General features: G+C 37.2%; 1 protein-coding gene across 2 annotated transcripts in view; it reads right to left on the bottom strand.

Moving 5' to 3' along the window:
• Nucleotides 1–19,119, bottom strand: part of kcnq5b (potassium voltage-gated channel, KQT-like subfamily, member 5b) — a 172,553-nt gene extending 153,434 nt beyond the window's left edge. Inside the window, exon 1 of one of the 2 annotated variants that reach the window (XM_039657429.2) lies at nt 18,330–19,119. In XM_039657429.2, coding sequence (XP_039513363.2) covers nt 18,330–18,682 — 353 coding nt within the window. In that variant the 5' untranslated portion in view covers nt 18,683–19,119. Of the gene's footprint in view, nt 1–9,527; nt 9,778–18,329 lie in introns of those variants that run through there. The other variant, XM_089132226.1, reaches the window with a different exon arrangement.
• Between the last annotated feature and the right edge of the window lie 176 nt (nt 19,120–19,295).

Genomic DNA, 19,295 nt, shown 5'->3' with positions numbered 1-19,295 from the left:
GCCCTCTGAGCTCTTCGGCACATTTGTGGAGATGGTGGTCGGGAAGTTCAGAGAGGCGAAGTTCTGGTATGCAGCCTTTAAAACCTATATACCACACTGGTCCAGGTCCACACCCCAAGCCTTTATGGGCCTGGCCTGTCTTGTCCTAAGGAGGTGAGCGTCGCCAGTCGCACTCCTCCTCAGAACCAGGAAAAGTTCTCTTGTAGATTATTTGGATTAGTTGCAGTACAAATGAAAAACTTGTTGTAAACTACTGTAGTTATGTACTTAAAGTTTAGTACTGTTACACAATGTTTACTTAAAAGTATACTTTTATACACTACAATTTGGGTACATTTAGTCCCAAGTAGTATTAAAACAGTACACTTACAAGTAAACTTACATTGATATTAGTATACTTACTACATAAAGTATACTTAAAAATAAACTTCAACTTTACATGAACTTGAAGTATACTACTTATTTTGAAAGGGTTTCCATGACTGTATTTCCCAGAGACTGCGAAAAATATTAGTATTAGTAAAACACAATGGACCCAGACCGATTCTATCTAATAGCATATTTGAAGGACACTTTATATGACAGTAGTGGCTAAAAAGGCACGATTTTTATTGTAAATCAGCATTTCTGAGGCAATTACGGGATCACTGGCAACCCAGTTCTTTCAGATTGTATGTGTATGAAGCTTGGGCAGAAGTGGCTGACGCCTGGGCCTGTCACAATGTCATGACTTTAATGCAGACTGAGGGTTTGAAGATAATTAACGCTGACCTGGGAACAGTCAAGGCTGAGCTGGAGTAAACTGAGGAGAAAGGGGAACAAGGAGGAACAGCATGGGGGAGGGTAAATGAAGTGGGTATAAAATGAAGAGCTGCCCATGTAGAGATAGATATAGCATGTAATCAATGAATCATTGTTGACTTGGTGTTGATGCGTCAACGCTTTGAATTGCATTGAATTAACGTTACAAAGTGATGTTGCTTTAGTATCACTCTCAAATTTCTGTCATCATTTAAGAATGTAGAAAAAATAGATGCTTTATACAAAAAGTTAAACACATTTTAAATGTATCTACAGTGAGTAACAGCACAGATCAAATGCAAATAAGCACGCAAAACAAAGGAACAGAGAAGTAAGGTTGATGCACCATTGTTTGAAACTATGCTAGAGAAGTCATGTAATGTAAACAAACAAGGCACCTAGGGTGATGCACCTAGGGTGAACACCATCAAAGAAACTAAATGTTGTGGGACAGGTTACCAACACTAAAACATAACCCTGAAACTGTTATATAATGTTTATCTAGACAAATGCACAAAATGACTAAAACTTCAAATCGAAATGAAACTGAAAATATAAAAATCTATTACAAAACATTAATAAATCGTACATAAATACACTACAATAGATCCTCCACCAACCCAGGTACCGCATATAATACATTAAAGGGTTAGTTCACCCAAAAATGAAAATTAAGTCATTAATGACCGTTCCTAAGCCCATAAGACATCCGTTCATCTTTGGAACACAGTTTAAGATATTTTAGATTTAGTCCGAGAGTTTTGTGTCCCTCTAATGAAAATGTATGTACGATATACTGTCCTTGTCCAGAAAGGAAATAAAGACATCATCAAAGTAGTCCATGTGACATCAGTGGGTTAGTTAGAATGTTTTGAAGCATCGAAAATACATTTTGGTCCAAAAGTAACAAAAACTACCGACTTTATTCATCACTTCCGGTTCTGCGTTCACAAGTCTGCAGTAACGCTGGTGACGTAAGATGCTGATGAGTGTTATTTTTGCCGCACGAGCTTCGTTTACAGTCTGAGGGAGATGCACACTGTATACAGAACAATCTTCAGAAAGATGTCTAAGGATTTCGATACAGAGGAAGACTTGCATTTTTTTTTTTGCCCAGCCATATTTAGACATACGTCAGCAGCGTCACTACGGACTCGTGCACGCGGATTGACAACAGAACCGGAAGACAATACGATGCAGAATAAAGTCGTAGTTTTTGTTATTTTTGGACCAAAACATATTTTCGATGCTTCAAAACATTCTAACTAACTCACTGATGTCACGTGGACCACTTTGATGATGTCTGTAGGTCTTACGGGCAAGGAACGACAAAAGGGTGAGTCATTAATTACATCATTTTCATTTTTGGATGAACTAACCCTTTAATAAAAAAAAACCCATTGTATTCTGCCTTTCAGCTGATACAAATCCTTTGTTCTTTAGTGCCTTCCAGAAAACACCATCAGAATGTAACATAACATGTCTTTGTTTTACATGTCATTTAAATTCAACATCACTGAGCCCAAAGGCAGCAGGCATCATGCAGATAATTATTTTTGAAACAGTTCTGACCAAGTCCAACTAAAATCCAACCATATAAATAATGAACAAATAAAATATGAAACAACATAAAACATTGACTGTCTGATATGTTAAGAATATATTAAATCAAAAACTTTCATATTTTTTTAGAAAGGACGTGACTTAAAACAACCACAGCAGGCAAAAAGTTGGTCAATTCTGTTCAATTTAAATTTACCGAAATATCCATTTGTTTTCTGACAGGGAACACATGTAACGAACCACCGCTTCACATGTTGATTGACAGCCTGTTGTATTTGTACTTCTGACGAAGCACTGTTAAATGTAAAAAACTACGCAGCAAAAATAATAACTAAAATGCTTTCTTAAAAAGGCCAAATAACACACGCACATTTTCTTAATATGATAATTAAAAACCAACTGATGAAAATGCTTTTTCTCAATATACAACGTGCGGGACAATTTAGGGAGACAATTTATTCCCAAGAATAAGATTTATAATTGAAAATAAATCTTTTCAATTATATTAATATAAAGATATAAAACTTACAGCAAGATTTGACTACTTTGATTTTAAACTTTGCTTATTTTTAAACTGATTTAAAAAAAAACAACAACTTAAGAATAACTTTTATATAGTTAGTAATCAATTATCATCTTACTAAGCCATTTTAGATTAGCAACTGATATATTTGTAAGCAAGTTATGTACTGTAAGTAATTTATTTTAATGTAATAACTAAAAATGTCATGTCAACCATTAATTCAAAATAACAACACATTTACTTACCTTGTACTTTGGATACATGTGAGTGTGAACATTTTAATGATTATTTGCTTTAAGGTAAAATATATTTATTTGACAGATATCATGAAATATTTATTAATAAATGTCATTGGGTATTTGGAGAGCCATACCACATGACATTTTACAACCTGAACTAGCATTGCATTTTCATAAAAAGGTCAAATTATTATGCAAGACTTCTTGACCACACAGTTGTGAGGGTTTGCGTGGCCCCTGTATATGATATAATTTAATTTTTTTCTGCATGTGGTTCTGCATGTTGGTTGCTCAACAACACCAAATAGCTTTAGTGTATTTGACCTTCAGGGGAACCAAGTTACAAATGGCTTTCGTATAACTTTGCAAAGATATAGTAATGGAAGAAAGTATTCACCTTTCAAGTGTGTCTGCAGTCCGCTCAAAAGCAAAACTTAATTGAATGTGACATACATGATTTCTAACTCACCCTTTTCCCATTCACACAGACACACGTACTTCCTACAATATAAGTTCATTTCTAGCAAATTTTCCATACTTCCAGGAGGACAAATAATATCAAGTTTTGGTTGGCCCGCATCATGTAGCGCATTACAGAAACATGCTAAGGTCTGTTCTTTCTCACCGGTTAAGAGCAAGAGAAGAGGGCAAATGAATGAGTATTAGATCAGACCTGAGAACCGCTCTGGGAACTATGGCTGACCTCTAAGACTGGTTCACTCTCACAGAGAAAGGCCTTAAATATGAGCTGCCATCTGACTTTAAACTTCATCATCGCAAATACGTAAATCTAAAGAAATACAGAAGGTCAACAAAGGTACACTATCTGGGAACATGGGCATACTTCAATTATGAATATAAAGCAGACACACATGTACGTGATTGCATATTATATCATGAAAAATTACTTTTGATATATAAACTGCCATTTTTGCCATCTAAACCATTATTAACTGAATATTTATGAAGACTCTTCTAAACCCACAATTCAAAAGTACAAGAAATTTCGAACATTCAGATTTTAAACAGACATTCATCAGACTCATTTTTTTTTTTTCCATCTGTAAATCTCCATAAGTCGGCTAACATGGGCAGCATACAGGTGAAAAAATGCTTTAACACTGGATTGTTTATTTTGGAAGGTATTGGGGGTTGGATTGGACCTAGTGGAAACGGCAAGCCAAAGCTGGTAAGAGAGGTTCTTTCATTTGGAAACATGCAAACAAGGCTCTCTGTCTCTCATTTCACACTCACACCCAATACATACACACTAAAGCATTTATTCAATTGCATGCTTCAAATCCGAAGGCTAAAAACAAGTGGACAAAATTATAAAATAATAACCAGGGTCAATATGAAAAAGTCAGTGGTCAATACACACACACACACATAGTATCCAGTGTATATATATATATATATATTCCTTTTTTCTAAAACTCAAAATGACACTGTATGCAATGATATATAATTTTTAAACAAGCATGTGGCGTATCTAGCACGCTAAAGCCCAATTTATACTTGCGTCAAACTCACACCGTAGCTACGTACGTCGTAGGCTGTGTGTAGCACTTGTACCCTTCGGCGTACCCTGACGTGCACCTCTCCAAAAATGTAACAACGTGTCAATTCTACGTGGACACAAGCGCTGTGATTGTTTGACCCTCCTTCGGCTTTCACATGCTCCCTATTCATGTGTAATTGCGCGTCAACGTGGACAACAACGCAGAAGTATAAGTATAAGAATACAAATCAGCCTTAAGTGTTATTTCACAGGGGACATTTTCAAGTAGAACTCCAGTTAGGGAGTTTTCTTCAAAAATAGTGATTGTGGTCACCCTATCTATTAAGTTTAGGCCTCTTAGATCTTTTTTGCACAAACCCTATTCCTTTTCTCTTCCTTTTGTTCATTAACTAGCATAGTGGGGTTTTTTTTTTCCCAACATAGACTCAATGGAAAGTTTCCAGATTAAATAAACACTACAGGTAGTAAAACAACAACAATTTGTATTGATTTTCACACAAATTATGATGAAAGATTAGATTATCAATTAACAAAGACATATTTTCATGCCGTTCCTTTTGCAACATATTCAATGACCCCAAACATTTTTTGAAGTTTGTATCACATAACCAGCTCCACATGCTGTTCAGATGTAACAAACTAGCTTGATAGCTCAACTGATATAGCATTGCACTTGCGATGCAGTGCTTGGGTATTAAATGTGAATTCTATGAAACAAGAGTCACATAAAAAAAAATAAAAAAACTTGTAGAAGCAAGTTAAAATCAACATGATTGCTATAGCAATTCTGTTTTTATCTCACATTTGCTTTTGTTAACATTAGCGGTTAGAGGTTTAGGGTATGGTTTAGTGTAGGTGACCATAAACATTTTTTGGGCCACTCATCCAACATTTAATTCCCAAACTGTCGTACAATGTACAGATACGTTCAACAAAGTGTTTCCCCTACCATTGTTTTAGGGGGGCGGCCCGCCCCCCCGCCCCCCCCTAAAACGCTGACGAAATCCAGTCATAAAAAAGAATTTGACTGCGGTTCAGTACAGTACACTTGAAATAAAAATCGCGATATAGACTAGTGTGTGTGTGTGTGTGAATATTAAACCACAAATTTTATTTAAATACGAATCCTGTTCATATGAATCGTATGTTCCGTGTGAATGAATAGTGCAGCCCAGAGCCGTTATATGAATATGTTTTTCAACGGCTCTGGTGCAGTCGACGCACAGTTTTATTTAACCCTTATGCTGCATTAGGGACATTTTTGGTCTTTTGCAGTTCAATTTCTTTGACCATTTTGGCTATTTTAATGCAAATTGTATGTAATTTGGCAAAATTGTGACTTTTTGGATAAATGTAAAAAATGTGATCCAAATTTGCAAAATATGTATAACACACACTGTGTAGATCAAATAGTAACCAAAATGGCCCATTGAAACCCATTAAAACGTTGTTTAAATCCGAGGCTGTCATTAATAGATGAAACCTGATTTTTGCTCAAACATCCTTTCATTTTGAAGCAAAAGCATTATATTTGCATTATATAGTGTATTCCACCAGATGATGTCACTACATCTGTATTCCCTATGGGTAGAAATGCACCTTATTTTCCTGGTTTTCACTAAGGGCAGTATGGAGTGCGTTATGAAGCATTTTAATGGCTCAATGATCTAAAATTATGTTTCTGAGTATGTGTGGATGTCTGAGAGCAATGTATGTGTGTGTGTGTGTGTGTGTGTGTGTGTGTTGACAAAAGTGTGTGTGTGTGTGTGTGTGTGTGTGTGTGTAGGGCAGGGCCTAAATATAATACATGGTGTTTGTGTGAGTGGCAAATCACAATATCCTAAAGGTCATATTTTACCCTTTCTGTTTACACTCTCTCTCTATCTCTGTCCCTCTCTCTCTCTCTCTCTCTCTCTCTCTCTCTCTCTCTGTGTGTGTGTGTGTGTGTCAGTGGTGTTGTGTGTGTGTGTGTGTGTGTGTGTGTGCGTATGTGCGTGAGTGTGTGCGTGCGCATATAGCTAGAGAAAGCGCTTCTCAATGCATTGTTTTCTTTCGGTTTGATTCATGCAAATTTTACGCACAAACATGAATCTTTTGAATTTTACGCATCTTTGACATCTTTTTTAGCAGTCTATGTTTCAAAGTTAATTGATAACTTCGCACGTATGAAGAGGCACAAACACAGCCATGCAGTCAGTCCTTAGACAATAATAGACAATAATAACGAAGTCTGCCTTTCATACAAGTGTGGTTGATGCAAAAGTTATAAAGGTATGCACATCTTTGGTGCAGCAATTTTAAACTCGACAAGATGAAGAAAAGCTAGTGGGTCTGCAGACACCTATGACAAGAGGAGGAGGGGGTGCAGTTTCAGCCCTAGCAAAAAAAGAAAAATCTCCACTACCTGCTCAAAATGTGGCATTTTCATCTGTAAAGCTCAACTTCAAACAACAACAAAGTGGGCAAAACGAGTGGGTCTTGAGGAAAACTTTAAAAAGACGGAAGCAACCAAGAACTTGCCGGGCCAGAGACGCCGATCCACTAATATCAATTCATCGAACTCGACGGACAAAAACTCAAATGGACAAAAGACTTCAAGTATCTTGGCTCTTACATTGCATCGAGCGAAACAGACATCAGAGCACGAAAAGGACAAGTGTGGGGACCATTCTGGAAAATGAAGGATGTATTTCTGTCAAAACTCTTCCAATCAAACTCAAACTAAACATCTTTGAAGCAGCGTGCATCTTCGTCCTCCTGTATGGCTGCGAAAGTTGGATTATCAACCAGAAAATGCAAAACTCACTCAACAGCTTCGCCACCAGTTGCTACAGAATCTTGGCATAAAGAAGATGGATCGAATAAGTAACCAAGCTGTATACAAAGCCGTCGAAAAGAACCAGCTTATCTTTCAAATCCAAGGCAGCTACGCTTTGTCGGCCACTCACTTAGAAGAGACCCAGATGACCAAATTAACAAATATGTGTTATATGCACCCAAAGAATGACATGGCAAACGAAGCCAAGGAAAGCCACGCACATTATACCATACATACATCGGCAAACTAATCAACAATGACATGCCACCAACAGCTGACGAGATGCGAAGAGCTGCTAGTAATCGAACAGAGTGGAGAAAACTTGTGACCGACTGCAAACCCGTTTTGTTCGCAGCTGATTGATGGTGATTACATCTGTAAGGAGCATGCATTGCAATTCTGCAGCTCCTGCAAATGAGCTGAAGAATGACCCCATTTTGTTTTGATATGTTTTATGCTTATAGAATACTTTTTTTTTTTTTTTTGAGAAAAAGTAACAATTTATGTTCATGGTATATTCAAAACTGTGATAATCCAAAGTCAAGGGTTTCTCTTTGCATTTAGTTTACTGAAAATAATAGAATTTTTGTGTTTTTTCCTCTATACTAATCGATGGTTTTGCCACCAAAACTGGTAATTAAAGGGTTCAAATCCTGAAATTGATTAAATTTTTGGTAGTTATTAAGAGGACTGATGCTGATTAAAAGATTTAACTTGGTAAAAGTGGAAAATAATATATAATATTTTAGGCAATGTTTAATATGTGGCCATTTTTGGCCCTTAATGCACTCAACGGTGTTAAAAATCTAATGCAGCACAAGGGTTAACACACACACACACACATACACTGAAGACACACGTGTGACGCTTGCGCTGTTTTTTTGCCTATATGAAGACAGAAATGATTGAACTTCCTCTCTAGGCTCTAGATCCACTCTGAAAGTCATTTCGTGATCATTTAACCGCTTCATTTGTGAAACTATCATCATGACTATCATGACAAACACACAGAAACTCCAAAGGGCTTCACGGCAACCTGTCAAAATAAAAGTTCAGTTTAACTTGACAGAAATATATTACTGTTGTACAGTAGAAATTGGAAATGTTCAGATGTAATAATACATTAACACTAATATGAATAAATTATATTTTTTTTAAACAAAACTGAATTTAAGGAATAATCCATGTTTTAATTTTAACAGTAGCTCATTGTGCAGCACATTATTTGACAAAAAGTTTATGATAAAATTAGTGTTTTATGGCTTAATTTTATTATCAGCAAAAACACAGAATTAGTGTGAATTTTTTTTCCATATATCTATATATTTAAAAAAAAAAATAATAATAATACATGATTTAAATTATTATACATTCTTTTTGATGTCTAATAATAATAAAAAAAATTACATGGCCGCTCCGCTACAGTAGCAGGTAGTGTAGTGTACTTTTATCCCCCCTTTAATATATTTAAAGGGGGGATATATTTATTTATTAAAGCTGCATAGCTTTTAGTGCCACTCAGTGAATATTTCACTTTGAAAGTGTCATAAAATGTAAAAGAAGCACTGAGAAAGATCACATGAGGCTATCACATTTTGTTCAGTTTCAAAATGCGATAGGTTTAGGTTAAAACTATACGATGTTAAAAATCGGTCGAGAAAGCCTGAGACGGTAGGGAAGTTTTAAAAAAAACTCATCCCGCCCCTTGACACACACACACCCCTCCCCTCACCTGATCCCTGATCTATGTCATGTTTGAGTTTACGTCAACGCAAGACTAGCAACACATGAAATGTTCTGCTAAGGTTTTCAGTAATTGTTATAGCAGCACACAGCGCATCTTGTTCAAATTCCGATCGTCTCGAACAGAATCCCGCTAGGCATACTGAAATATATTCAAGCACTTGAAGAAATATAATTACTTTGACCTGTGATAGGCGATGCTAAACGGCTAGCAGCTAACATTCTAATGCCGACCGGCAGTACGAGCAAGTTGTCAAACTGATAAAAAGCTATGTATGTAACACACGTCACAACATGAAAGTATAAATAAATGTTTACCTGCTCAACAAAAAGTCAGCCGTGTCAGCGTCGGTTTTCAGTCCCAGATCTCCCTGAGGCTTCCTCCAACGGTCAATGGTGGACCCTATATTTATCCTACTTAGAGTCTGGCGATACATTTTTTTATTATTTATCTCTGCTCTGTCCTCTACATACTTTCTCTTTCGTCCAAACTTTACAGTAGGGGCAAGCAGGGGCCGCTTGCTGCTGTCGTTTATATTTTATCCATTGCTAATATGGGGGCGGGGTCGGGTGCGGTTGAGTTGGAGACGCGAGCCAGGTGGAGTTTCAAGTGGAGCTGGTGATTGGATGAGAGCAGTTGACGGCCGGACAGCTTACATTGGTCAACTTCTCTGCGGCTGTACAGCCAATAGAGTGAATGGATTTTTTTCATTCTTTTTTCTATTCATATCGTATAAAATCGTATACCCTAGCTTTAAAACTGTCACAAGTGGACACAATTGACCTATGGTTAAGCCACGCCCCCTCCACTCACTCGGACAAACAGTCGAGTCGACATTCGGGGACATGCGCTATGGCAGCTGTCACAGTAGGAGACATTTCACAGGAGGCAATTGGTGATTTTTGGAGACAGAAAGATTATGTATCATTTCGAAGTCACCTAAAGGGCCTTAACTATGCATTGGAGGCTTGTATTAATAATTTTATTGTTGAGGAGGTCAATATAAGCTTCAGCACCAGGCAAAAATGTACAGGTCAGTGTAAACGTGATAAACCGCATATCGTTGCCATCACTGTTCGGTGCTACAGTACTTACAAGAATCATTCAGCACAACATTGTTAACGTTTGTTATCTCGGTTATTTACAGATATGTCAATAAAGCTAAGTGGCATGATGTACAACGCAGCAAGAAGCTAACATTAACATTTTCTAATGTTAGCCTAACGTTACGTTAGAGATTTTAAAGATAACGTTTAAATACGTTGTTGACTTAACTTAGAACAGATGTTGACATCCTTGTTTCATTTATCCACGTTTAGTTGGTGTTGTGTCTACCGCATAACTTAATCGAATAACTTAATCCAGAGCAGACACTTACTGTATCTCGGTTGAGAATGATGTGGCTTGTGAAAGGGTAAAAAATACACACCATCGCCCAGCCTCTCGGGAACCTAGTGTTGGAGTTGCATGTACCCCACACCGTTTGACCATTTTTAACTTAAAATGATAAGAAAAAAACAAATGAAAACTGACTAACGGCAATGCATTTTAATGGACATGGAACCAGAGAATGTCCGAGTGTATTGGATTAGCTGCACACTGTGATTGGCTCATCAGATTTGAGGGCGTGGCTTAGCCATAGGTCAATTTCACAACCATTATACCAAACCTAAGCCCCTGAACCCCTGAATTAAAGACAGTATTGTGAATTTATAGACAGAGAAAGAAAGAAAGAAAGAAAGCAACATTTTTGCATTGTTTTTTTTTACATGATTTATCTGAACTACAGTAATTGCAACTGCAGAAAGTTCCTCTGACTGTTCCTCTTCTCAGCTGCAATAGGTTTTCGTTGTGGTAAATATATTCAATAGTGGGGGCAGCCCGGAGACACCAGGGAAAACACATAAAATCTTGAATGCCTCATTTACTAAAACTATATGGTCTTTACAAACATTATTTTTGTGACTCATTGTGTATGTGTTTGTCTGTTAAAAGGAAGTTCGTTAAGAGAAGAAGTACAGTTTGCCCTTTGTCTAAGTGTAAATGGGTAGAGTTTCACAGCAAGTGCTCAAGAAGCAGAGAGCGGTTTCACCATGTGACAGGCAGCTTCCTGTCTGGTGGTGTGCGAGTCTGTGAGAGGACATGTGTCTGTTTGTAAGACACTAGTGGCTGTGAACCGAGGAGCGAGGAGGCGTCGTAAGATCATTAAGGGTTTTATGAGGTCGGTGAGGATGGGAAAATCTTACATGTCTGTGCAAACTCTGACCGTCGACAAAATAATTGTTATCTGTGGTTGTATATGGGCTGTGGCAATAATAATAGCCTAATAATAAAAAAGAAGCTCGCAGCAACATATTTCATATTTGAAGTATGAAATATAAACTGAACTAGTTCATTTTAAAATTTGTGAACCGAACTTTGATCCAACAGGTTGATAAGAAGGTCAGTAATTTGCCTGAAACACTATACATGTGTAGAAAGAATTATTTGTATTTCAAAAGCAATAATTGTTTTTCTAAGTATAATAAAAGGAAATGTGCCTTCCGAAAAAAAAAAAAAAAAAACATTCAATATAATAGTATTGGATAAAGAAAATAAAAAGCAAATATGACTATCATCACAAAGATGTTGTGTATAAGAAAAAGACAAAGAAAGTTTGTAAAATTAACTTCAACTGTCAGAAGGACAGCTCATGAAGAACCAATCATGTACAGAAAGGAATGTTCAAATTCAGAGGAACAGTTCAGAAGAAACGTTAATAATAAAGATTGAGAAGATTGGATCAGTTGTGCTCCATTTTTGGAATACTTAAATACAATTTTTTTTTTTTTTTTGGAATACTTGATGCGGCCCGGCCTGACCCAGACTCTATCTCCAGCGGCCCCCAGTTAATTTGAGTTTGAGACCCCTGCTATAGAGAGTTTTTTCTAAAACCTTAAACGTGTGTATAACTGTCTCCCTGTTCAATGAGCTGTTAAAGTGAAACAAATAGTTTGATTATCCAAATACCTTGCCTTTTATCTCACCAACTCTTTCACAGACTTTTAGTTTGGCTCACTTTCTTTCCTGTAGGTTAGAAAAAGAATATAGAATAAAGAATATAGAAAAAAAAAAGAAAACATTTGCTTTATCATGTACAAGCATGTTCCTGCTCTTAAAGTGGGCAATTTGATAACACTTAATACTGGCTACTGGTTAGAGTCACGGGGATACTGTAGCCTATCCCACAGGAAGACACCCTGAATGGATGACCAGTCCATCACAGATATTGGAATATGCTAACCAATAGTCAAAAAGCTATTTATTAAAATCATATTCAGTCTGGCTGCATTCTGGTGTAGAACTTTCACTTTTTTACTATCCAATCCACTCCTGCCCAACATTTATTCTCATTGAATACCTTTTCAGTTTTAAATACATCACATTATCGAAGTCATTGGATTGCGAATTGTAGTTTACGTTGACTAAAGGTATAATTTGAGAAGATATTTTGAAAAAAAAGTCAAAAGAACGTTATTTAGGCTCAGTGTTGTCTTACACTGCATTAGCAAAAACACATGTTTTTCGACATTTTTTTGGGGTGAACTATGTCTTTGAATATGCATTACCTGACTAGAAAACAGCTGTAAAGAGGAAATGGTGACACAGTGATCTGGATTTCTGTAAATGTGTGGTAAATGTGTGAAAGTGTGAGGGGGGGAGAGTACGGTAAAATGTTACAGCAAAACAGAGCAGTATAGCCACTTGAGGTAAATAACAACTCCACCTGCAGACCTCAAATATGGCAGTGGTGTGTTTCATTTGACTTTAGTAACACACATTTAAAATATTGGAGCTGAGCCCCTTGGGTGAGAATTTTAAGGTGACCGTTATGTCAGCATGTATCACATTTCTATTTCCATTGAGACACCTCAAGCTTGACACACCTCAACCACAATAGCGCTTAATAACTGATGTATCAGTTTTATTTATTATTTATTTTTCATTTTAAATATTCACAAACTTGTGATTTTGAAATAGAATCAGAGTCTTTTGAATGTACAGCAGGTACAGAGACATGAAAGAAAGTGGCTGGTGAACTGGGCAAAGAATAGAGTAAACTTTACTATTAAAGGGTTAGTTCACCCAAAAATTTAAATTAAGCCATTAATTACTCACCCCCATGCTGTACCAACCCCATAAGACTTTCTTTCATCTTCGGAACACAAATGAAGATATTTTTGATTAAAGGGTTAGTTCACCCAAAAATGAAAATTCTGTCAGTATTTACTCACCCCCATGCTGTACCAACCACGTAAGACCTTCGTTCATCTTCGCAACACAAATTAAGATATTTAAGATATTAAGATCGCTCCTGCATACAGTCCATAGGCTTCTTGAGGGACTGGCTCTTGCTGTCCTCGAAAAGTCATTAAAGACATCGTTAAAATAGTCCAAGTGACTACAGGGGCTCAATCTTAAGTTTATCAAACGACGAGAACACTTTTGTGCGCAAAAAAACAACAAAAATAACGACTTTATTTCAACTATTCGTTTATTTCTCCCTCTGCGCGAGTCAGGTTACTAGTTTAATAGCGTAAGCTTCTGTTATTGTACGTAACACGCATCACACACACATGACCAGCGTCGGCCAATAGTGAGCCTACGTGTGACGTAGCTCTACGCAATCACACTACGTTAACTGACTTACAGGCTCATGGAGAAGGAAGTGAATAGTTGAAATAAAGTCGTTATTTTTGTTGTTTTTTGCGCACAAAAGTGTTCTCGTCATTTGATAAACTTAAGATTGAGCCCCTGTAGTCACTTGGACTATTTTAACGATGTATTTAATGACTTTTCGGGGACAGCAAGAGCCAGTCCCTCAAGAAGCCTATGGACTGTATGCAGGAGCGATCTTAATATCTTAAATATCTTAATTTGTGTTCCGAAGATGAACGAAGGTCTTACGGGGTTGGAACAACGTGAGGGTGAGTAAATACTGACAGAATTTTCATTTTTGGGTGAACTAACCCTTTAAATTTGAGAGCTGGGTCTCTACCATATAGGCACCCTAAGGGACTGAAACTTGACGGCCCAGAAAGTCATTGAAGAAAATGTTAAAATATTCCATGTGACCACAGTGGCTCAACTATAAGTTTATCAAGCGACGAGAATACTTTTTGTGCTAAAAAAACAACAAAAATAATGACTTTATTCGACTATTCCTTTTCTTCCTTGTAGGCCTGAGACAAGAGTTCAACCCAGCAAACAAAGAATGTTCCAACATTCCCCTAACGTTCCCGTATGGTTCCTCTTTGGTTATTTTTTTTTTTTTTTGGGAACCAAATAAGAACGTTCTGGGAACGTTCCTTGTAGATTATTTTTAGGTTTAATTTTATAACCTAAGGAGAACTGGTGCTGACTGAGCATTTTCATATTTCACAACTGTTCAGGGTTTTCAACCACATAACGTTTATTTTAGGTTTCAAACACATAAGTACATTAAGTATTCAAATACACACAAGTACAAGCAAAAAGTATTTATAATTTTGTTCAATACAAACTGATGTCTATGTAAGTGCGTGTTTACATTGACAAAAGATGTATAAGTGCATTTGAATGGAAAAACATGTTCTGTGTGAATGTTCTCTAACCAATGGGAAAATGATGTCAGTCAGCCGAGTGCAGAATAATTCTGCACATTCTTTTTTACAGATTTATCTAATATAATATTATCATATTATGAGCACCATTTTTAAAAGCCCCTGAAAAAAAAGGCTCTGCTCTCTGCCTGACTGACATAAATAAGAGCAACATGGCCTTTGTCACTTTCCTTTTAAACGCCTGCTGACTCTTTCTCCTCTAGCAGCTGTCAATCACCTTCAAGTGTCACGCTTTTATGAGGCTTTGAGGCCAAGCATCTGCTGAAAAGCATCAGGGCTGAAGGAAGAAGGTGACAATTCTGGGAAAAATTCGATTTAAATGATTCCATTCGGATGTAATGTAATATTTTTTAACACAGAGTTGCAATGACGTGACAGAGCTTGCGTTCCCAAACTGTTGAAACATTTTAGATTCTGTTTTGGTTTAATTAATATTAATTATTATTAATTCTCTCTCTCTGTGATCTATTAGTGATGAAACACATAATCCAGTGGGGCTCAAATGCACCTATAACTACCAATAGCATAACTGGAGCATTTAGTCGGTTGAGACCCAAGCACCTAATCTGCTGGTAGCATGGGAGAAGGGCTTCATGAGTAAAAGTTGGGCTTCCCAAAAAAGTTTTGTCCCAGGGATGTCTCATGAAGAGTGCGGCACAACAGTGAGAGGAGAGGGTTATAAAAAAAGAGACAGTTTATACATCAGTGTGGCTTCTTGCTTCTGCTCAATATACTTCTAAATTAATATTGTAATTTGCTTACAGTTAACTGACATTCAGATTCACCCTAGAGACAAAACAGATTTCATGTTCATTGCATTTTGACATGATATTGTAATTTACACAAACTTGCAAGCATTCTAGAGAAAAATGCAGGACCAACAAATTACTTCACTTACAATTTCTGTAGTTGTTTGTAAAATCAATTGAAAAAAAAAAAACTGATGTCAACAGGACAACATAATCTTTTGTGAACCATTCACGAAATAGATCTGAGAGAAAATAATATCATAAGATACTAAAATATCTGCTTTAAGCTGCACTGTGTAACTCTTTTAGTTTATTCTTAGCTAAAAATACTTAGTTCTTTCAAAAATATATGTGCTCATTAATGTATATTTACTTCGTTCAAGTAATAAAGTATTCTCGTGAGTGTATAATATGCCATTGAAAATACATACGGGTAAGGGGTTCTAATGTCGGTCGCCATGTTGCCCCTCCATCTAGAAAGTACATTAGCCAAAGAGGGACATTTAATTCAAGCTTTGCCTTTCGCGTTTACGTTTGAGTTAACACTCATGGACGAGGTCGAACTGGAAGCCATGTTAATCTTGGACTACATTGGACACCATAGGAGTTCAAACGAAATCGGAATTGAGAGGAACAGAAACTTATTCACTGGATGATCAGATACCTTTTCACCCCTAGATGGGGGTAAAAATCACACAGTGTAGCTTTAATAATAATAGGATGTCAGTTTAAAAATAATTAATACTACTCTAAATATTCCCAGATGTAGACCAATATATTAATCCTTATCGCAAAAAATCTGACGATAATAAATTTTTTTTAGCAAAAGCCTTATCTCTCATACATACAGTAACACACCTCCTCCTTATTATCCATCATTATCCGAAGAGTGCTGTGTTTGGGCTTGAAAAGAACACTTGGTGAGGAATGAATTGGGACTTGCCCTTATCCTTGTGGAACACACAACAACAAGACCGAAAAAACAGTAACGTAACCTGTCTCAACTTCACAGCCTTTTAAAAGGTTGAGGACAAAATACAACACTAAATAAAATTAAATCCTAAAATCAAATGGACTTGGGAGAATTTTTGAGCAACTGCACGAATAAACAAAGCAATGAAGGAATGAAAACAAGTGTTAGATAACATGTGCAGGTGTTAAAGCCTGTTCTTGTCTTTCAGCAGGCTGTGCATGGACACAAGATTTGCACAAAACCACATGCCATAAAATCACCTTTCACATCAACAGAAAATTTCTTTAGAGGAAGACATTTGACATAAAATGTGTCATAAACCTGGGTCACTTCTCATCTATTTGTGCCTTGAAGAAATTAAAGGAGTAGTTCACTTTTGCTGATAATTTACTCACCCCCATGTCATCCAAGATGTTCATGTCTTTCTTTCTTTAGTTGAAAAGAAATTAAGGTTTTTGATGAAAACATTCCAGGATATTCCATATAATGGACTTCATGGGAATCAAATGGTTCAAGGTCCAAATGTTCAAGGTTTAGATTCAGTGCAGCTTCAAAGGGCTTTAAACAACACCAGACGATGAATAAGGGTCTTATCTAGGACCCTTCGAGTCATGACTCGAAAAAAGATTTGTTCATTTTGATGAATGAGTTTGAACAGGAGTGTCACGAACGCTTATCACAGAACAGAGGAAGACGAGCATTTGTGCTTATAAAACTTAAACTTTTTATTTATTTTTGAAATGACCGATCGTTTCGCTAGATAAGACCCTTATTCATCGTCTGGTGTCGTTTAAAGCCCTTTGAAGCTGCACTGAAACTCTCATTTGGACCTTGAACTGTTTGGTTCCCACTGAAGTCCATTATGGAGAAAATCCTGGAATGTTTTCATCAAAAACCTTAATTTCTTTTCGACTGAAGAAAGAAAGACATGGACATCTTGGATGACATGTGGGTAAGTAAATTATCAGCAAAAGTTTTTTTAAAAGTGAACTACTCCTTTAAGTTGAAAAAGCATAAATGAAAAAAAAAAAAAAACCTACTCTTGACTGAATCCAAATAAAGATAAACTCCATGATGCAAGCTTAATTATCATCTAGTCATTCCAGACCTGTTTTGATATCCCAAGTATTTTGGAGTAATAAAACGTCTCCCTTTGTGTTCAAGAAAGAAAGTCATAGATTTGGAGAAAAGTTTGTTTTCAAAATGTTTCCTATATTTGTATCTCTGCTTGCCCCTACTGAGTGTGCTCATCAGCGTCTAACGCAAATGAATAGCTCTTTCAAGGCTTTCCAATCAGACCACATCAAACTATTAGTCTTATTCTAGCTAAATGAACATTTATATGTCAGGTTCTTCAGTAGACTACAATTCCTGCGTTGACTGAAAATTTACCCAAATCCTAAAAGACAAATTCAACCATTTTAATACGGTGATGTTTTCTGTGTAGTCTGTCAGTTGAACACGCTCTGCTGTTATCATCTCCAAATAAAAGGCAGAGTAGGCTACACAATATTAAGTTAAAGGCGAATATCATATTATCCTTAAGATAAATGTATAATTTACTATTTCATTCCACATAATTGTTCTCTGAAGGCCTATATCAAACTGATCCCACATCCCAGGGACGTTTCCTTTACGTGGCAACAGACAAAAACCTTAAAAGCAACAGGTAAGTTACATTTTCCAAAAACTTTGAGAAATTAAGCAACGCTTTCCATATCACACAAGCACAATATCATGAAACGCGGCACTTACACAAAAGCGTGGTAGATAAAAGCCCATGATCTGGGTCTCTCCAGCACGTTGTACAGGTAGTTCTGAAACCTCCGGTATCGCGCGTTTCTCCGGCCGCTTTGCGCTCCGTACACCAGAGGCTTCCCGAGCAGACTCAGCCGAGCGCCCTGCTTCCCCCGGTCTCTTTCCGTTACCGACGCACCTGTGCCGGCATGAGATGCGGACAACAGGTCGTGCCCCGGCCGTGAACAATTGTTCTTCATTCTATTACCACATTCCACATTATCCAATCCGTAACTTTCGGCGTGGTGCCCGGGAGAAGTGTTCATCCAGAGGCCGGAGCCGACCTCATCTCCGCTGTGGTTGCGGGGCATGGCATCACCAAAGCGACCCCAAATACGCGTGGCATGCGTATTGTTATATAGCCTATCTGTTGTAGATGCAAAGGGAAAGCCAAGAAACTACCAACGCGAAATATCAAAAAGACTCAAAATATCTTCGGTCGTAACGCGCGAACGCCACTTTATTCGCTTCTATAGACACACTTCAGAAAATGGGAAGTGTATAATGTCACTGCGTGTGGCGCTGACCCACAAGAAGAGCCCGTCAAACTGACTTTATGTCTAGCGTGTGCAGCTCGTGTTACTCCAGCGCTCGCGCTTTAGATGTCGATCTCTTGTAAGCTACTGCGCACAGGAAATCAACTGTGCCCTTCTGCGTGCTCGTGCTAGGGCACATATAACGTGTTACCGTAATAAGCATGTAAATATTCACATTCAGAACCTGCTGTCCTTTCCGACGCGAGCTTGAACGATGGAATTTCAGTGTTTCGCCGGGGGATAATAAAGCTGACGGTTGAATCGTGTGTTTAAATACTCAAATTTTTATTTGCATTACAACTTGTTCTTGAAATCTAAAGTTGAACTGATCCAGCGCCTCAGTGACAGAACACAATAGGCTGATACCTTTCAGGGATCAGTCATCGTG

The sequence above is a fragment of the Pimephales promelas genome, chromosome 6 (assembly GCF_988280905.1).
Source record: "Pimephales promelas chromosome 6, fPimPro1.hap1.1, whole genome shotgun sequence".
NCBI classification, from domain to species: Eukaryota; Metazoa; Chordata; class Actinopteri; order Cypriniformes; family Leuciscidae; genus Pimephales; species Pimephales promelas.
Note: the sequence above shows the minus strand (reverse complement) of the source record. Positions and strands in the feature narration are given on the sequence as shown.